Here is a 15,981-nt window from a genome sequence, read left to right as displayed (position 1 = left end):
CACCTGTAAATGTCACAATAATATTTATTGCAGTTTTGTGATGATCACTTTTGTTAACGCATAAGAATTCCTCCACTTTTTAATAATATTTATTATCACCCAAAAAATAATTTAAAAAAAAAAGAAAATAATAAAATAATTTTATTTATTTTTTTAGGCTTCTGATGGATGAATTGTCTGAGTTACTAAAGATTTAAAATATATTTTTAACCAGCTATTTAAATTTAGTATTTTAACATAAATTATTCATATTAGACTTTTTGATTGAATTTGCATATTTTTCTTTAATTCTAAGATAGTTTTAATCAAGAAACGCTATTTTTTGAGTTCAAGTTATTCACAACGGGATCAAAAATATTTAATCGCAAGTGAATGGTATTAAACCTATCTCCTCCCAATTTTAATTAAAATGTCACAATTAATTAGGAACATGAGTTATAATTGACAAAGTCTTTATTAGCAAATTTTAGTTGTATAACATGGAATCTAGTTAAAGTCCAATCTTATTCCCTCTATAAAATGATATTATCTACATAGGGGTTCATTGGATGTTTAAGTTAATTATTTACTCGAATAAGTAAGATAAATCAAAGTTAATTTGTTTTGTATATTTAACCCTCTTTTATAGTAGAGGTTTGGAGTCATTATATTTATTTGTTGTGTGATTCCTACTGTGCTTGGGATTGTATAACGCTTTTACATATAGTATTCATCGAAGCTGTAGTGGTGGCGAATGGTCGGCCAAGTGGCTTCATTGAGTCAATCACGTGTGATCGTTGGTCGGTCACGTTGAGCTGATATGTTTTCCATGTGAAACTGTCATATCAATCATATGATCCTTATGTATTGATCAAATGGCTATATCGTATTCGTCACGTCGAGTCAGCGTCAGCGTATAAGAAGAGAGCTGACGGGTGGTGCTAATATGTCAATCGCATCATTTTCATCATAACATTAATTAATATTTTAAAATATAACAAATGAGATATACGATATGGTACGACTAATATGTTATATTGAAATATTAACTAAAATAAAATAGATTAAGATGATAATTAACTATGATGGACAAGATAAATTAAAATATTTTATATAAGTATGGGTAGACTTGTAAAGGATTAATTGTGTTATCCTCCACACATGAAATAAACGGACAATAGAGAGAACAATAGAATTACTTAGTTATATCAGAAAAGATAAGCATACGTAACATCGAAGGTCGCGATGAATGCAAAGTCATAAAAACGAAATGACTAAATGGAAGATTAAAAAATCAGATAATTCTTTATCACTCTTCTTTTTCTTTTCTTTTTTTCTTTGTATGTATTTTTTAGCTCGTCTGTGTCAGCCAAGCAGGAGAGCAACAAATATTTTACGAAGAGAGCAACATAGTGCAGAGTGCGGATAGAAATTAAAACTCATTTTAGTACCGATATCATTAATTACTACTAAGGACTATCGAGCTACGTATATCGATGACTCATTAAAACTCAGGTCGTCCAAAAACTTATAATCTACGTAAAAGGCCGAGCGGGACCCATTCAATATTAAAGGGTCAAAATCTCACTTAGAACGTTTGCGTATTGTTTTTTTTCTTTTTATTACTATTCTTGTCAATCAAAGTCAAATATTGAATTTGTAATTTTTTTAGCATTAAAGAAAGTAAATAATCTTTTTTGAAGTATCTAAAATTTTTTATATGATCTAAAAAAAAAAAAAAAGAACTTACTGGCCAAGCTAACAAAGTATTGTCAACCTATGCTTTAAATTATGTATTTCTCTGTTCCAATCGAAGCATCAACCAAAATAAATCAAAAATCTTGTTCCCATTAAAAAATAAATGACCTTTGAGGTATTTAAATTAACACAGGAGTCTTTTATCATAGATAAAATTTTAAATAGGATGTTTGATGTAATACCTATATATGTCCGTACCTTTTAGTTTGTTAATACTTTGCACAGCATGTAGAGGAACTGTCGAATGCTTAACAATCCTATTTTAATTGGGTTTGATGGCCTTCTTATGCTTGTAAATAAATGTTGTGTCATGTGGATACTTGTAAAAGATATTCGGTCTGCAATGGATCATTTTGACCATTTGTTATGTAACCGTTCAGAGCTTGTAAAGTCTGTTTATAATTTGCATTGTCTATGAAGTGTTTTCGGAAATGTTTGCTTGTGGATCCCGAGTGAGACATTTTTTCGAACCCGTTTTCTCTTTTGTAGGTTTTAAGGAACCATGGGAGGCTTCGAAGAGACTAACCTTTATAAACAGACACACAAGGGTACCGCACGACTTAAGTAAAATCAACTAAGTCCGTGACACTATGTCAGCCCATCTAAGATCTCGATTAGCGATCAAAATTCTTTTATTAATAAAATATTATTTTATTAATAAAATAGGTAGGACTTATTAGTCGCAAAGTCGTGTCCTCTTGCATATCGGATAAAAGCATCCAAAAAAGATTTAAAAAATTTAAATATTTTTTTTGAAACAATGATAGTTCTTGTAATACTTCCATTAGGGACTCCGGGGTCTTGATGTTCGTGATATTCATGTTGTCAAAAAGTTTATTGACAGTAAGCGCATTTCACCTCTTCTCAACAATCAGATAACCTATGCTCTACTTTCTTTTACCCAAGCAAGGATCTAACTCGTCTCCTCTTTAGTATTTATTATGGAGGGACTTTGAATCTTGATCGATGATAGTTTAAGTATCAATATTTGGGATGAATCTTGATTTTTCTAGCATACCACTTAAATCATTGGCCTGCTTTTATTAATATGAATGAGGTGATGAATTGTAACATGCTTTCTAATATATTTCGAAATGGAGCTTGGAATGTGTTTTCTCTTCATATGCTTTTTCAATATTCTAAGGAATGATTATAGAAATAGAATTCGCTTGACATGCTTTTATTAACAGAATCGCTTCCCTGCATCCGACACCAACGGCTATATTCTCCAGCTGTCACAGGAAGAACAGAAGGTAACCTAGCCGTTAGGTATTTGACCAATAAACGCCGCGCCTCTCCCATCCTCGAGTTTGTTTTATATACGCCGAAGCATTTATACATCGATCCATCATACAAACTCACTTACATCGACGCGGTCTGCACCTCCTCGTCCTCTCTCTGGGAACAAGAAAGAACCAGAGGAAGGGCATCTTCGTCTCCTCCGTTCTGCAAGCGATCTCGCAATCAATCAGCCCTCGCCGTCATACTTATTTGATTTTTGATCTTGTGCATATATTGATCCTATTAGCTTTGTTCTCGAACCGTGTTTTTGGTTGCAGGGGCTGCCTTCTATATCTAATTTGTCTCGTTCAATTGGTTTTTTCTGTTCTATATTCCTTTTTTGTGTCGTCTGTTTTCTTGGATTTCTTCTAATACCATGGATGCAGGAAGCTTTTCTTCTTCCGTCTCTTCTGAGAAGGGCCGATCGGCATCTCGTCGATCCGCTCTTCGGGACGTCCCCTCGAGGCCGTTCTTGCCTTCGATGCATACCTCCTCCAGGAATCCATCTTCTTGGCAGACTGTGAGCCCTGTTCTTCCCTGCAATGAAACTAATAATGATGTTCTTATGGATCATCTCTCGTTCTTGTGGCTTGCTGATGTTCCCATCATCAATCCTATATTGTTTCTTTAATGGATTGTCTGAGTTTTTGAAGTTACTGGATCCTCCTAATTGAGATTCTGTAATTGTTGTTTTTGGGAAATTACAGGGAGACAGATTCATCCCTGACCGGTCAGCTATGGACATGGATGTGGCGTACTACCTGCTGACGGAGCCAAGGAAAGAAAAGGAGAACGCGGTCGCAGCTTCGCCTTCCAAAGAGGCATACAGGAAGCTTCTTGCTGAGAACCTTCTAAAGAACAGAACCAGAATTCTTACCTTCAAGAACAAACCTCCACCACCATCGCAGCCTTTCTTTCAGGAAGTCGATGTTTCATCTCATCACCTTAAGCCTGCGAAGCAGCGGAGATACATTCCCCAAGTATGTTCTTGCTCCTCTTCCCGGCCTACGCCTCCTCGTTGCTGGTTAATTCTGCTGCTTCGTCGCTTACTCGTCCAGGTAAATTCTTTTCGATGTTTGCAGTCAGCGGAGAGGACCTTAGATGCGCCCGATATCGTGGATGACTACTACTTGAATTTGATGGACTGGGGAAGCAGCAATGTGTTGTCGATCGCCCTCGGGAACACCGTGTACTTGTGGGACGCTTCAGATGGGTCTACTTCCGAGCTTATGACTGTGGATGACGATGCTGGCCCTGTCACCAGTGTCAGCTGGGCTCCCGATGGGCGACATATCGCGGTTGGCTTGAACTCCTCAGACATCCAACTATGGGACTCAAGCTCCAATCGCTTGGTCGGTGCCTTGTGCTCTTCTCCTCCTCTGATCGTAGTTAGCGAATCAGATTCTGACGTAGTGTTTCATGACCCGTCGTGCTACAGATGAGGACTCTGAGAGGCGTACATGGATCGAGAGTTGGTTCTCTGGCGTGGAACAACAACATTCTGACCACAGGAGGAATGGACGGCATGATCGTTAACAATGACGTGAGAATGAGATCTCAAGTTGTTCAGAGGTATCGAGGCCACCAACAGGAGGTGTGCGGTCTGAAGTGGTCCGGATCAGGCCAGCAACTGGCGAGCGGTGGCAACGACAACCTTCTGCACATATGGGACGTATCTATGGCCTCTTCAAACCCATCTCCAGGTCAAAACCAGTGGCTCCACAGGTTCGAAGATCACATGGCCGCAGTAAAAGCTCTTGCTTGGTGCCCATTCCAGAGCAATTTGCTTGCCTCCGGCGGTGGTGGAGGCGACAGATGCATCAAGTTCTGGAACACGCACACCGGTGCCTGTCTGAATTCGGTGGATACAGGATCTCAAGTTTGCGCCCTGCTGTGGAACAAGAACGAGCGCGAGTTGCTCAGCTCTCATGGGTTCACTCAGAATCAACTCACCTTGTGGAAGTACCCTTCCATGGTTAAGATTGCTGAGCTCACGGGCCATACTTCTCGGGTTTTGTTCATGGCCCAGGTAGGTTAAAGATCGATGGTTTTCCTAATGGTGATATAGGACGAAACTGGCTTTTTATTAGGTTGCTGATGGTTTCTCGCTAAACTTGCAGAGTCCAGATGGCGGTACTGTTGCATCTGCGGCAGGAGATGAAACAATTCGATTTTGGAACGTGTTTGGAACTCCTGAACCACCAAAGCCTGCGGCAAAGTCCACTAGTACAGGACCTTTCAGCAGTTTCAATCACATCAGGTGAACGAAGGGTGTCCGCGAAGGGTTCTAAGCGGAAGTTGAACCAAGCAATATAGCCTCTGCTATTGCCCAGATCGAAGAAACGACCAGCATCTACAGAAAGGTAAGTTGCTCGTAAATTCAAATTCATTATTGATCTACCTGTCTTTTATTTATTTGTTATCATCAAGTTACTAAAATACAACGACAACAAGAAAGGTGTAAATCTCCTAATATAATTTTACCTTTTTTCATCCGATTTGAAACCGGAATTGATAATATTAAACACCAAGTTTCTAAAATATTTTAGTCTAATGGCCAAAAATTTGTGGAAACATCTACTTGCTGATCTGCTGACACTTCAAGGGGGGATTTCTACCTATTAAAATCAACATTTTGCATGTAGGAAAGAAGTAGTGTTTAGATTTTTACAGTTCTTTTAATAGTCAAAATTCATTTGCATGGCGAATTTACAGTTTAGATTTTTACTCGATTTGCTTTGAGGTTCGATCCCTTTTTTATTTTATTTTGCTAGAGTTAATTAAACACCTGCTTTGCTTTTATTGCACTTGCAGATATGCTGGAGGATGAAACTGCTCCCAGAACTCCCGGACCTGCTGTTTCTCTCTTGTGAAAGGCACTTGTATTTGTGAGACTGATGTAAGTTTTTGCGCATGGTGGGAGTAACTTGCTCACTCTGCACATCATCATCATGTTGCCGAACCACTTAAATCTTTGTCTCGTTCTGTGATTCTTTTCTACTGTTCTATTTATAATTTAAACGATGACCACAGCGATGTACAAACAACAACCACAACAACTGCTACTGAAGAACAAATCACTCTGCGCTCCTAACAAGGACCGGTCATTGTTGCTTTAGTAAATCCAATTACTGGATCAATCGACTAAATCAAAAGTAAATATGACATGCACATAGTATACTGCTGGTATCTATCATGTTCCGGGCAGACAGATGAGAATCAAACTTGGATGATTCGATCTCGATTCTTGATTTTTGGAACCGGAGTCAGTAGTTTCAATTCTAGTTTAAATTGAGGGTTTTAAAATTTTTCAAAAATATATAATGTTATTAATTTTTATATTATTAAACTCGTTACGTGTATTGAATTTTCAAAGTGACATTATGATCCAAACTTAGAAAAAAATGATTTTAAATTATTTTTAATTAAAAAAATAAACTGATGGTTCGAACCACAACTATATGTGGAACATGTCTAGCTGGGATGGGTCACCATAATTGGGCCGGGTCGCGAGCCTGATTCATTGTGAACTCTTGGCACATCAGAACACGGGCGAGTCCATGGACACGATTCACGCAGAAGTCCGTGCCACAGGGAAGCCATGGAAATGACTGGTTCCCTCGTAAAGAGCACGGACAGAACAGTAGTCACATGGCAGCACATGAACGTCTCCATTCGCAGCCGTCGCTCTCCCATCATCTAACAACTTTGGGGACCAGAGAAGGGGCATCCATGATGAGCCCAAGACGGTTAGACGACACACCATCACGTTGCACTCCGCTATCGGCTTTGTCTTCTTTATTATTTCGTTGCTCATCAGCCGTGCCTTGTTCTCATTACCTTTCTCGAGCCTCGCCACTAAGCTAAACGCAAAGACCTCATCCTTTTCCCGGAAATTTGTTTCGGCTTCTTCTTTCCATCGGCGTGGCCAAGCGGAGAGATGAGTAGCGTGCAAGCGTTGCGAGACCCACTTCGTCCGTGTTAACGTCAACCATGATGGAAGAAAAAGAGAACCACTCCGATTAACTAACTGTTCCCTCAGCTCGTTGCTTGCGACACGCTCATCTTTGTTCATCGTAATCCTTATCACAAAACACTGAGATGTCCATTGGATCCATGTATTGGTAAACGAATACGTATGTTGAGTGGAAAATGAACATGTAGTGGAAAACCAACATGCACGTGCAGATAGAGAGACGGGAAACGATGCGTGACGGGCACGGAATCCGACCCCTCTTAATCAAGCGAGTACGACTCAAGGAAGCGCAGGAAAGTTCGTTCCGTCACCGATTCCTTTCGTATTGTTAACCTCTTATAACTTTGCTGAGAAGAACCCGTAGCTTCCTCACCCGTTTCCATACTCTCTCTCTCTCTCTCTCATTCGCCTAATGTTTCTTACCCGTTTCGTATGACCGTATAAGTAAGCTCCGTGTTCTGAATACGTGCATTTCGGGTCACCTGCTGCAAGTGAGTGTGGAGCGCGAGGCCCCCACCGACAAGAGCCAGCTGTTAACCAAATTAGAAATCGAAAAGATGGAACTGCTTTCTCTCTCGGGCGACTGTTTCGGGTTATAAATGGCAGTGACTCCAGTGGAGGGCTTGGCGGTGGTGCATCAACTATTCTTCGGGTGGACGGAGTTCCCCTTCCCTTCTCTCTCTTTCGGATCATCCGTAGACGGAGAGCGGGTAGAGAACGAAGGGGCACCACCAGCATCGAGCGAGAGAGGCTCTACCCAGGTACGCTTTGTTTCTCCGACTGATGGCGTAGGTAGATCTGACTCCCGATATGGCTTGCGATTTGGTTCCTGCTAACTTCGAGTTTATGTTGTTGCTTGAATCCTTCCGGGGTCTGATATCTTCATCTCGTTGTCGGTATACATTATTTACCCAGTCAGGAACTTCTTGGCTTCTCCCTGGCACGAAACCTTAGATCGCTACTCCATTATGCCGATCCGGCAGCTCCGCTTGCCGATCCTTTTGGCCTTCTCTGTCGTGTAACCGAATCGGGCACTCTTCGTCTCTAATTGTGGGGTGCGAATCGGTTTTAAGTCATTCTGTCGCTGGTTTTATGGAATGGGGTCTGAGGGCCCTTTCCGTCGAGAAGTTCTCGAGTGGAAAACATTGCTATATCTGTCACTCCAGTTTTCTGTTATGGCAATGCTGTTGACCTTTAATTTACGTCAGCTCTACTCATTAACTATAGCTCATTAATTTGGACTTTCCCCCGTTTACCTCAAAAAAAAAAAAAAAAGAGGAATTGCCACGTGGATCTATCTACGAGCTCTACAAATTGGCACTAGATCTATGCCAGGAGGTGACTGGCTCTGTTTTAGTTGATGATTTCTGCAGTTTAACGAGTTTTGCAGTATTGCATCTGTTTAAATGTATTTGACATTTGCTTTCCCAAAACATTTAACAAGATCAAAGATCCTTTTCATCTCTGGGAGAGTAGATCACTATATGATGGTGTACTTTCAGCATAATGAGTGAGGGATATTTCTGGGTCTCCCTGAAACGAGTAGAGTAGTAAAACAGTGTTAAATGGTTTGCTTAACTGAAAAACAATCAATTTGCGTTGTGTTTGCGTAATTCTACTGTTTCCTTGACGTTGTACTCACTGTGCCAAGAAATATGCGATTAAACATGCCCATAAACAAAAGATATGCTGGACCTCTTTTATGTATATTGTTTTAAGACTTTGACAAATAGATTTACATTTATCAACCAGAACATGCTTGATTACTTAACAAGATTTACATTTAACAAGTCTTTTTGACATGACTCTTGCATAGAAAGTCCTAATCTTCTTTTGGTTGATGTTTATTTGGTGAAGTGATGACTTTTATTGTTGGGTTTTTCATCTCATGCATGGGAAATACGTTATATTCATTATCATACATTTCAAAACTTATGTTGTTGTGCAATTTCACTGGATTGATCATAGTTTTTGGTTCTGATATCCTTACATGTTTTACTATGTTGCCTTGTTTTGTTCCAATCCTTTCATTTCAGGAAGAAAAAAAAGAATGAAGAATAAAGATTCTAAATCTGCAGCATATTCTGATAAAAGTTCTAGGATCATTCCAATGACTCTAATGCTCATTGTACTATGTGGATTTTCGTTCTATCTTGGAGGCATCTTTTACTCTGAAAATAATAGATTCTTTAAGCAAAATGTTGCACCTGCAATTCAATTGCGCAAGCAAGCTGTGGAAGCCCCTCATCAGATCGAGTCTGTTGAAGTCCCTGAGTGCAGTAGTGATTATCAAGATTACACGCCTTGCACAGACCCCAAGGTATATCCAAGTTCTGCTTTCTAGTGATTCACACCAGTTCACACACCAGATGTAATACTATCTGAGACATCAGAACTTAAATAACACGGTGCAAAATTGTGCTTACTTGGGTCAATTTCTAAAAGGATGTGAATGATAAAGTTTGACTCGTTCCGCCAACTTATCAATAGATAAGTGTTGTCTATTTTAGATTCATTTATCTCAGTTCCACTCTATTAATATTAATGTTTAATCACTGGTTAAATAGTGGTTCTTTACCTCAACCATTTCCCTCCATTTTCCTTGGACTCTGTCAATAACGTCCTTTAAGTTTCTCCTTCTTTATTAATCCTGGATGCAGAGTAGCATTGTCTGTCTATGGTACTTCATATTTCATTTTGAAATTTCAATTTTCAGACATTCAACTTCAAAGAAATAAGAAAATTAAATGTGTATGGTTGTTGCCAGCATGCTGAAAGCACAACCATGATAAGCCTAACTGTCTGCAAAGGCTTCTCATGGAAGTCACAACTTCTTTCTTTTCATGTAGAGATGGAGGAAGTATGGTAATTACAGGCTTAGTTTCATGGAGCGCCATTGCCCGCCAATGGTTGAGAGAAAAGAATGCTTAGTGCCTCCTCCTCCTGCATATAAGGTGCCAATTAGATGGCCGAAGAGCAGAGATCAATGTTGGTACAGGTATTCTTTCTCTTTCCTTCTAATCACATTCTTTACTGGGTCCTCATTTGCTTATCTGTGTATTTCTGCAGAATTGACCATTTTCATGTTTATACTTGGTAAAAATGAAAGCTTTATTTTCTTCCTTTTTTTTTGCAAATAATTCAGAAATGTTCCATATGACTGGATAAACAATGAGAAATCAAATCAGCACTGGCTTAGAAAAGAAGGAGAAAAGTTCATTTTTCCGGGTGGAGGTACTATGTTTCCCAGTGGAGTTGGTGCTTATGTTGACGTGATGCAGGATCTGATCCCTGGAATGAAGAATGGAACCATCCGGACTGCCATTGATACTGGGTGTGGGGTGAGTGCTCAACATTTACATTCAAGTGAAATTAACAATGATAAATTTCCTAATGCCTTTCCGCATAGTTTATGGGTGCAAAAATGGCCAGAACTGGCATACAAATGTCTTTAAAGGAGATTCTAATCAATGATTGATTGATTGCTTTGATTTATTCTGGCTTTAAAATTTCAAGTTGAAATTTGGTCAGTGGGCTATGACATCAATTATGCTAGCATGTATGTACATGGTTATTGTTCTAATTGGGTAGAGAAGCTTCATTCCGGTATATATTTTTATCTCTGCATTATTTTGTATATTTGAACCTAAGGATAGAAACTTGAGAAAATGGGTGAATTGAAGTGCTCATCATTGCTTTTCTCCCAGATCCAACATTACTTAATATAATTTTTGTTGTGATGTGGGTCTGAACCACACGTGTGGTAAGAAAAATCAGGAAGCCAAATGTTTGATGTAGGAAAGTTTCACGGCAAGTAACAAGGACATGATGTTTAATCACAGAATCTTTCAGTGACACGTTGTTGTATATTGATATTTTCTTCTTTAAGTTTTTACTGTGACATTACACAAGTGATACATTTAGTGGTCATGACCAAATGAAGTTGCATATTTTCTGCAATAGGTTGCAAGCTGGGGAGGTGATTTGTTAGACCGTGGAATTTTAACTGTTTCTCTTGCACCCAGAGATAATCATGAGGCTCAAGTACAGTTTGCTCTGGAACGTGGCATTCCAGCAATTTTAGGCATCATCTCTACTCAGCGCCTCCCATTCCCATCAAATTCATTTGATATGGCGCACTGCTCCAGATGTCTTATTCCATGGACAGAATTTGGTAATTTTCTGGCTCGGCAATACGCATATATTTGTGGTCCATATGTGGTATTCTGTTTTTGGTTGTAGGTTATGAGATATCATAGGAAAAGTCTCTTATTTTTTATGTTTTTACATAGAAATTAGGAGATACATTAAGAGTTTAACCTTCTTGAGAACCAAGAAAGAGGGTTTATCAGTACATAGTATTCCCTACTCTTTAGCCATGTTTTTCCATTATTTATGTTTTGGTAAATTGCATAGAACTTTTTGTTTGATGTCTATTTTTCTCATTAAAAAAAATTCATGCTTCACACGTCTATAGATTTGTTCATATTTCATTAATTAATAGTAAATTGCAGTTAAAGTGTTATAACATTGTTAAGCATTTTAGGTGATCATCGAGGTATCCTTTTATAAATTGTTACTTCTGAGATGTCCTTTTTCCTGATATGGAATGGCTGATTATTTCTTTATACCAAAATATATACCCTGTTCTTGTCATCTCTTGCAATTTAGATATTTGGTACTCATAAAGGAGTGTTTACTTTTAGTCTGATTACATTTCAGATGAATGATCCTAAATGTTAACAATCATATTGCAGATGGACTTTATCTACTAGAAATACACCGAATACTTCGACCTGGTGGCTTCTGGGTGCTCTCTGGACCACCTGTAAACTACGAAAACAGATGGCGTGGATGGAACACAACAGTGGAAGAGCAGAAAGCGGACTTTGAAAAATTAAAGAAGTTGTTAACCAGCATGTGCTTCAAACTCTACACTATGAAGGATGACATTGCTGTGTGGCAGAAATCTTCAGATAGTTGCTATGATCAACTGACTCTAGCTTCTTTTCCACCAAAGTGTGATGACAGCATGGATCCAGATTCAGCATGGTATATACCACTTCGAACTTGCTTGAATGCTCCAAGCCAAAAAATGAAGAAGTTGGCACTAGAATCTGCTCCAAGGTGGCCTGAAAGATTGCATATAACTCCAGAACGCATTGCTATGGTTCCTGGTGGGAATTCTGGTGGATTCAAGCATGATGACAGCAAGTGGAAAGTGAAGGTAAAACACTATAAGACATTGCTTTCAGCCCTTGGAAGTGATAAAATTCGGAATGTTATGGATATGAATACACTATATGGAGGTTTTGCTGCAGCACTCATCAGTTATCCTGTATGGGTAATGAATGTTGTCTCCTCATATGGTCCAAATTCCCTCGGTGTGGTCTATGACAGGGGACTAATTGGAACCTACCATGACTGGTAAGTTGATAACTAAAAACTCTAATACTTTAAACTACCTGCTGATACAGATTACTGTGAGTAAATCTAGATCCATACATGATCAAATGTGATCTAAGCAGCTAAATCTTTTCTTCCTTCTGGAAGCAGAAGATGATACAACATGGCATACACATAGAAGTTATTAATCAAAACAATGCTTATGGAGTTCTCAAATAAATAAAGCTCGGATGTCTTCATTACCAAATACTATCTTTGACTTTGAATAATCTGCTGAGTTCCCAATTTCCTCACTATATATCATGTCAGAGACTATCTTTTGCAAGTGCTTTCTTTGGTGTCTTCTCTTCTTTGTTCAAGTCTCAAGAAAGTGTGTAATTTTCCAATAGAACCAGAAAAAAGATTGTTACATGCTTACATCACTATGTTGAATGCAGAAAAAAGAAATTGTAACATAATAATGTTTGAGTGCATAAAACTTAATGAATAGCATGAAACAAGTTAAAAGATCTCTAAATTAAAATCATTAGAGACATAACCTATCTGGGATTGTCTTCATGCTTTTGCTTTCTGAGTACCATATGTGGAACTTTTGCAAAATGAGAAGGCTCTGATGAACTGATGTCCTGAAACATGAATGACAAATTCGTATCTGTGTTCTACTTTTGCTCTTGAATATCTTCCATATTTTAAGTACTTTTAGCTTTCTCTTTCCATATCATTATAATCCTTTGATTCACTGTCCTTACAATAGAAGATTTCCAGGTCAGCCACATAAGTAGCCTTTTTTTATTGGATTTGTTAGTGGAAAAAATAATGCAGACTTCAGTATTCTCACTTGTCAACCTACTTTCTTTAAGTGTTGTTGAATCTACTTATGGATCTTGCTCAGAACTTATCTTTCTAATATTCTTGTATCATCTATGTCTGGAACTAGTAAATGCTGCCGACAAAAGTTTAATTGCACTTTTGCATATTTTATTGGCACTTTGTCGATCATTTGCATTTCTATAAAGTGCAAAATACATAGTAAAGTTCCATACATTGTAGTTAATGTGCAAGAAGAATTCTTGAAATTCAACCAAATTGTTTGACTATGATCCCTGAATGTTTCAATGTAGGTGTGAAGCATTTTCGACATATCCTCGGACTTATGACCTCCTGCATCTTGATGGTTTATTCACTGCTGAAAGTCACAGGTAAGTACTTAGTTCCTGACGTTTTCCCTTGTTTAGCTGTGAGCTAGTGGCTTCACATATTTCAACCAATGCTTCAAATATGCCCCAAGAAATTGAAAAAGATCATATACAATTGCAGTGATCAACGTAAATTGAAAACTGAAATATATCACAAGTCCACAACTTTTTCTCCAAGTCAAGATCTGATATTGTCATGACAGGACCACACTTCATTAAGAACTGAGAATTGAGGACATGTCATTGTGTCAATTTTTCATGACTATATCTGCTGAAGAGCCATTAAAAATTTATGCAACTTAGGGCAGTAAAAGTGAGAAAAGACACAAGCAAGTTTGATCATTATTTTCATATGGTTTTCATTGCAATCATTTAGAGAAGTTTTTCATTTTTTTATTTAACCTGTTTATTGACGGCTTCCACATAACAAACTTTGGCTAAATATATATGCAATGCTCCTTTGGTGTTGTAGAGAAAATAATTGAGCAAGAAATCTAAAGAAGCATCAAGAGATTCTTTTAGTTGACACTGTAGAGACTACTGAAGTGACTAGGCAAGTCTCTCCTTATAGCAACAATTTTTGACGGACTAAGAAGTTCCTAGTTTCTACCATCCCAAGGTAACAGTTATGTGTTCATAATAGAAACTGAGCAAACAATGTGAAGTTTGTCTTACACTTTAGAAGAATAAACACTTTAATGGTTTCGAGAAAATTGTACTTCATGGTGGAAGAAGTTTGTTCATAGCTATTATTACTAGACTGCGACAGTATCTTTCCAGATCTCTCCTTTGAGACATGTTTTATGGCACCAATTCTGAATGAAGATGTTAGGACACTAATGAGGTACTGTAGAATGTTGATAATCTGAAATTAACTTCATTTCATGCCTTGAGAGGGAGAACCTTTACTGTCTCGTCTCTTTTGTGAATATACATTTGTTCCTGACCTAGGGCTGTTGTTGTCTTCTCACTTGTATTCCTAGGGAATATGGATGCCTATTCTTCTATGTGAGAATCTCCTTTTTCAGATCTACCCAGAAAATGGCCCAGGGTTGGGATCTTAGACTTCCATTTTACCCCTCAAAAGACCACCAAATATTTTTCCCTTTTCTTTGGTCATTTCTCTTTTTTTTACTTATCCATGCCAAATGATTCTTAAATGAAGAGTCTGTGGATGTGCATTGGTCGGGGTTGTGAGTTATTTGGCCTACCACAAGATGTTAACATTCTGTCAACTATTCAGCCTCGTAGGGAAGCAAACCTATTCATCGTTGCGACTAATTTCTATGCTAATTGCTAATTTATCTTCTTGAATTTCCATAAGTTTCCATAAACAGAACTACATGTTCATCATTTATTACGGGCAAGGACCAAAAAGTGTTGGATATATATATATATATATATATATATATATATATATATATATATATAAGATTAAATGCAACTTTGCACATGCATAAGCATGTATCTTGACATTTGTCATCTTCCTTTCAGATGTGAAACAAAATATGTGCTCTTTGAGATGGATCGCATTCTGCGTCCAAATGGGTATGTGATAATTCGTGAATCAAACTATTATGTGGACTCCATAGCAGCCATTGTTAAAGGGATGAGGTGGGGTTGCCAGAAACATGACACAGAAAACAATGTAGAGAAGGAGAAGCTGTTAATATGTCAGAAGAAACTTTGGCATTCCAAGCGAAGTCAGCAGTAAGACACCAAATCATATCATGCAGCTCTGGAGTAGAAACATAACAAAATTTATCAATTTTTCCAAGGAATATGCAGATTTCTCACATCATGCATGGCTTAGAAAAAGTTTACTGCTCGTAGTTGAGATTTGTTACATGGCATCCAGAGAAGTTTACTGGAATAATAGTTTACTTAAGTTTCACATATTCTTTTTAGTAGGATTATAAATTGTTTTGGTGTATGGAAAGTCAGGGTTAAAAAAAGCATTTCTATTGTGTATATCAGATAAGTTTGTGGGCTTCGAGTTGGATGAGATGAACTCAATTACATGACAAAATGTATGTTCAAGGTGAAATATAAGGTGTATCTTTTGGCAACCATGTTTATCACTGCCTTGTTTACTCTGTCTTGGTTACCTTTGTTGTGGGGGACTGCAGTCTGCTCAGCTCAAGGAGGGATTTACATAATCTGTTCTCTGCCAGAGCGTTCGATGTTATAATAAGCAACTATCAGAGATCATATTATTAGTAAATATTATATGAGAAGGTGAAGATTGAAAGAGGAGTAAGAGCATAAATGTCTATTATTAAAAATGAAAGGAGTTGTATGATATATTTTGAATTTGTTGTATAATTTAATATGTTTAATTTTTTTGGATTGAATTAGTATATTTATAATATTATAAATATATTT

The 15,981-nt window shown here is 37.8% G+C and overlaps 2 protein-coding genes across 2 annotated transcripts; both read left to right on the top strand.

Moving 5' to 3' along the window:
- Positions 1–3,087: 3,087 nt before the first annotated feature.
- Positions 3,088–6,011, top strand: LOC135674192 (cell division cycle 20.2, cofactor of APC complex-like). The gene is made up of 6 exons (XM_065183785.1): positions 3,088–3,538; positions 3,726–3,998; positions 4,101–4,370; positions 4,457–5,047; positions 5,139–5,381; positions 5,833–6,011. The coding sequence occupies exons 1-5, from the start codon at positions 3,395–3,397 to the stop codon at positions 5,280–5,282; spliced, it is 1,422 nt and encodes a 473-aa protein (XP_065039857.1). The 5' UTR covers positions 3,088–3,394; the 3' UTR covers positions 5,283–5,381; positions 5,833–6,011.
- Positions 6,012–7,599: 1,588 nt separating this feature from the next.
- On the top strand, positions 7,600–15,665 carry LOC135674191 (probable methyltransferase PMT21). The gene is made up of 8 exons (XM_065183783.1): positions 7,600–7,755; positions 9,031–9,314; positions 9,844–9,992; positions 10,140–10,335; positions 10,958–11,168; positions 11,752–12,421; positions 13,522–13,599; positions 15,091–15,665. Exons 2-8 carry the CDS (start codon positions 9,045–9,047, stop codon positions 15,308–15,310), a joined length of 1,794 nt encoding a protein of 597 aa, XP_065039855.1. The 5' UTR covers positions 7,600–7,755; positions 9,031–9,044; the 3' UTR covers positions 15,311–15,665.
- The last annotated feature ends 316 nt before the right edge of the window (positions 15,666–15,981 follow it).

Source organism: Musa acuminata, chromosome BXJ1-5 (assembly GCF_036884655.1).
Source record: "Musa acuminata AAA Group cultivar baxijiao chromosome BXJ1-5, Cavendish_Baxijiao_AAA, whole genome shotgun sequence".
Lineage (NCBI taxonomy): Eukaryota > Viridiplantae > Streptophyta > Magnoliopsida > Zingiberales > Musaceae > Musa > Musa acuminata.
Note: the sequence above shows the minus strand (reverse complement) of the source record. Positions and strands in the feature narration are given on the sequence as shown.

Excerpts from the sequence above, each read along its gene's own strand:
- LOC135674192 (XM_065183785.1), top strand. The coding sequence starts at position 3,395 with ATGGATGCAGGAAGCTTTTCTTCTTCCGTCTCTTCTGAGAAGGGCCGA. Across the intron at positions 3,999-4,100 it reads AGCGGAGATACATTCCCCAA|TCAGCGGAGAGGACCTTAGA; the intron begins GTATGTTCTTGC and ends CGATGTTTGCAG. Across the intron at positions 4,371-4,456 it reads ACTCAAGCTCCAATCGCTTG|ATGAGGACTCTGAGAGGCGT; the intron begins GTCGGTGCCTTG and ends GTCGTGCTACAG.
- LOC135674191 (XM_065183783.1), top strand. The coding sequence starts at position 9,045 with ATGAAGAATAAAGATTCTAAATCTGCAGCATATTCTGATAAAAGTTCT. Across the intron at positions 12,422-13,521 it reads ATTGGAACCTACCATGACTG|GTGTGAAGCATTTTCGACAT; the intron begins GTAAGTTGATAA and ends GTTTCAATGTAG. Across the intron at positions 13,600-15,090 it reads TTCACTGCTGAAAGTCACAG|ATGTGAAACAAAATATGTGC; the intron begins GTAAGTACTTAG and ends TCTTCCTTTCAG.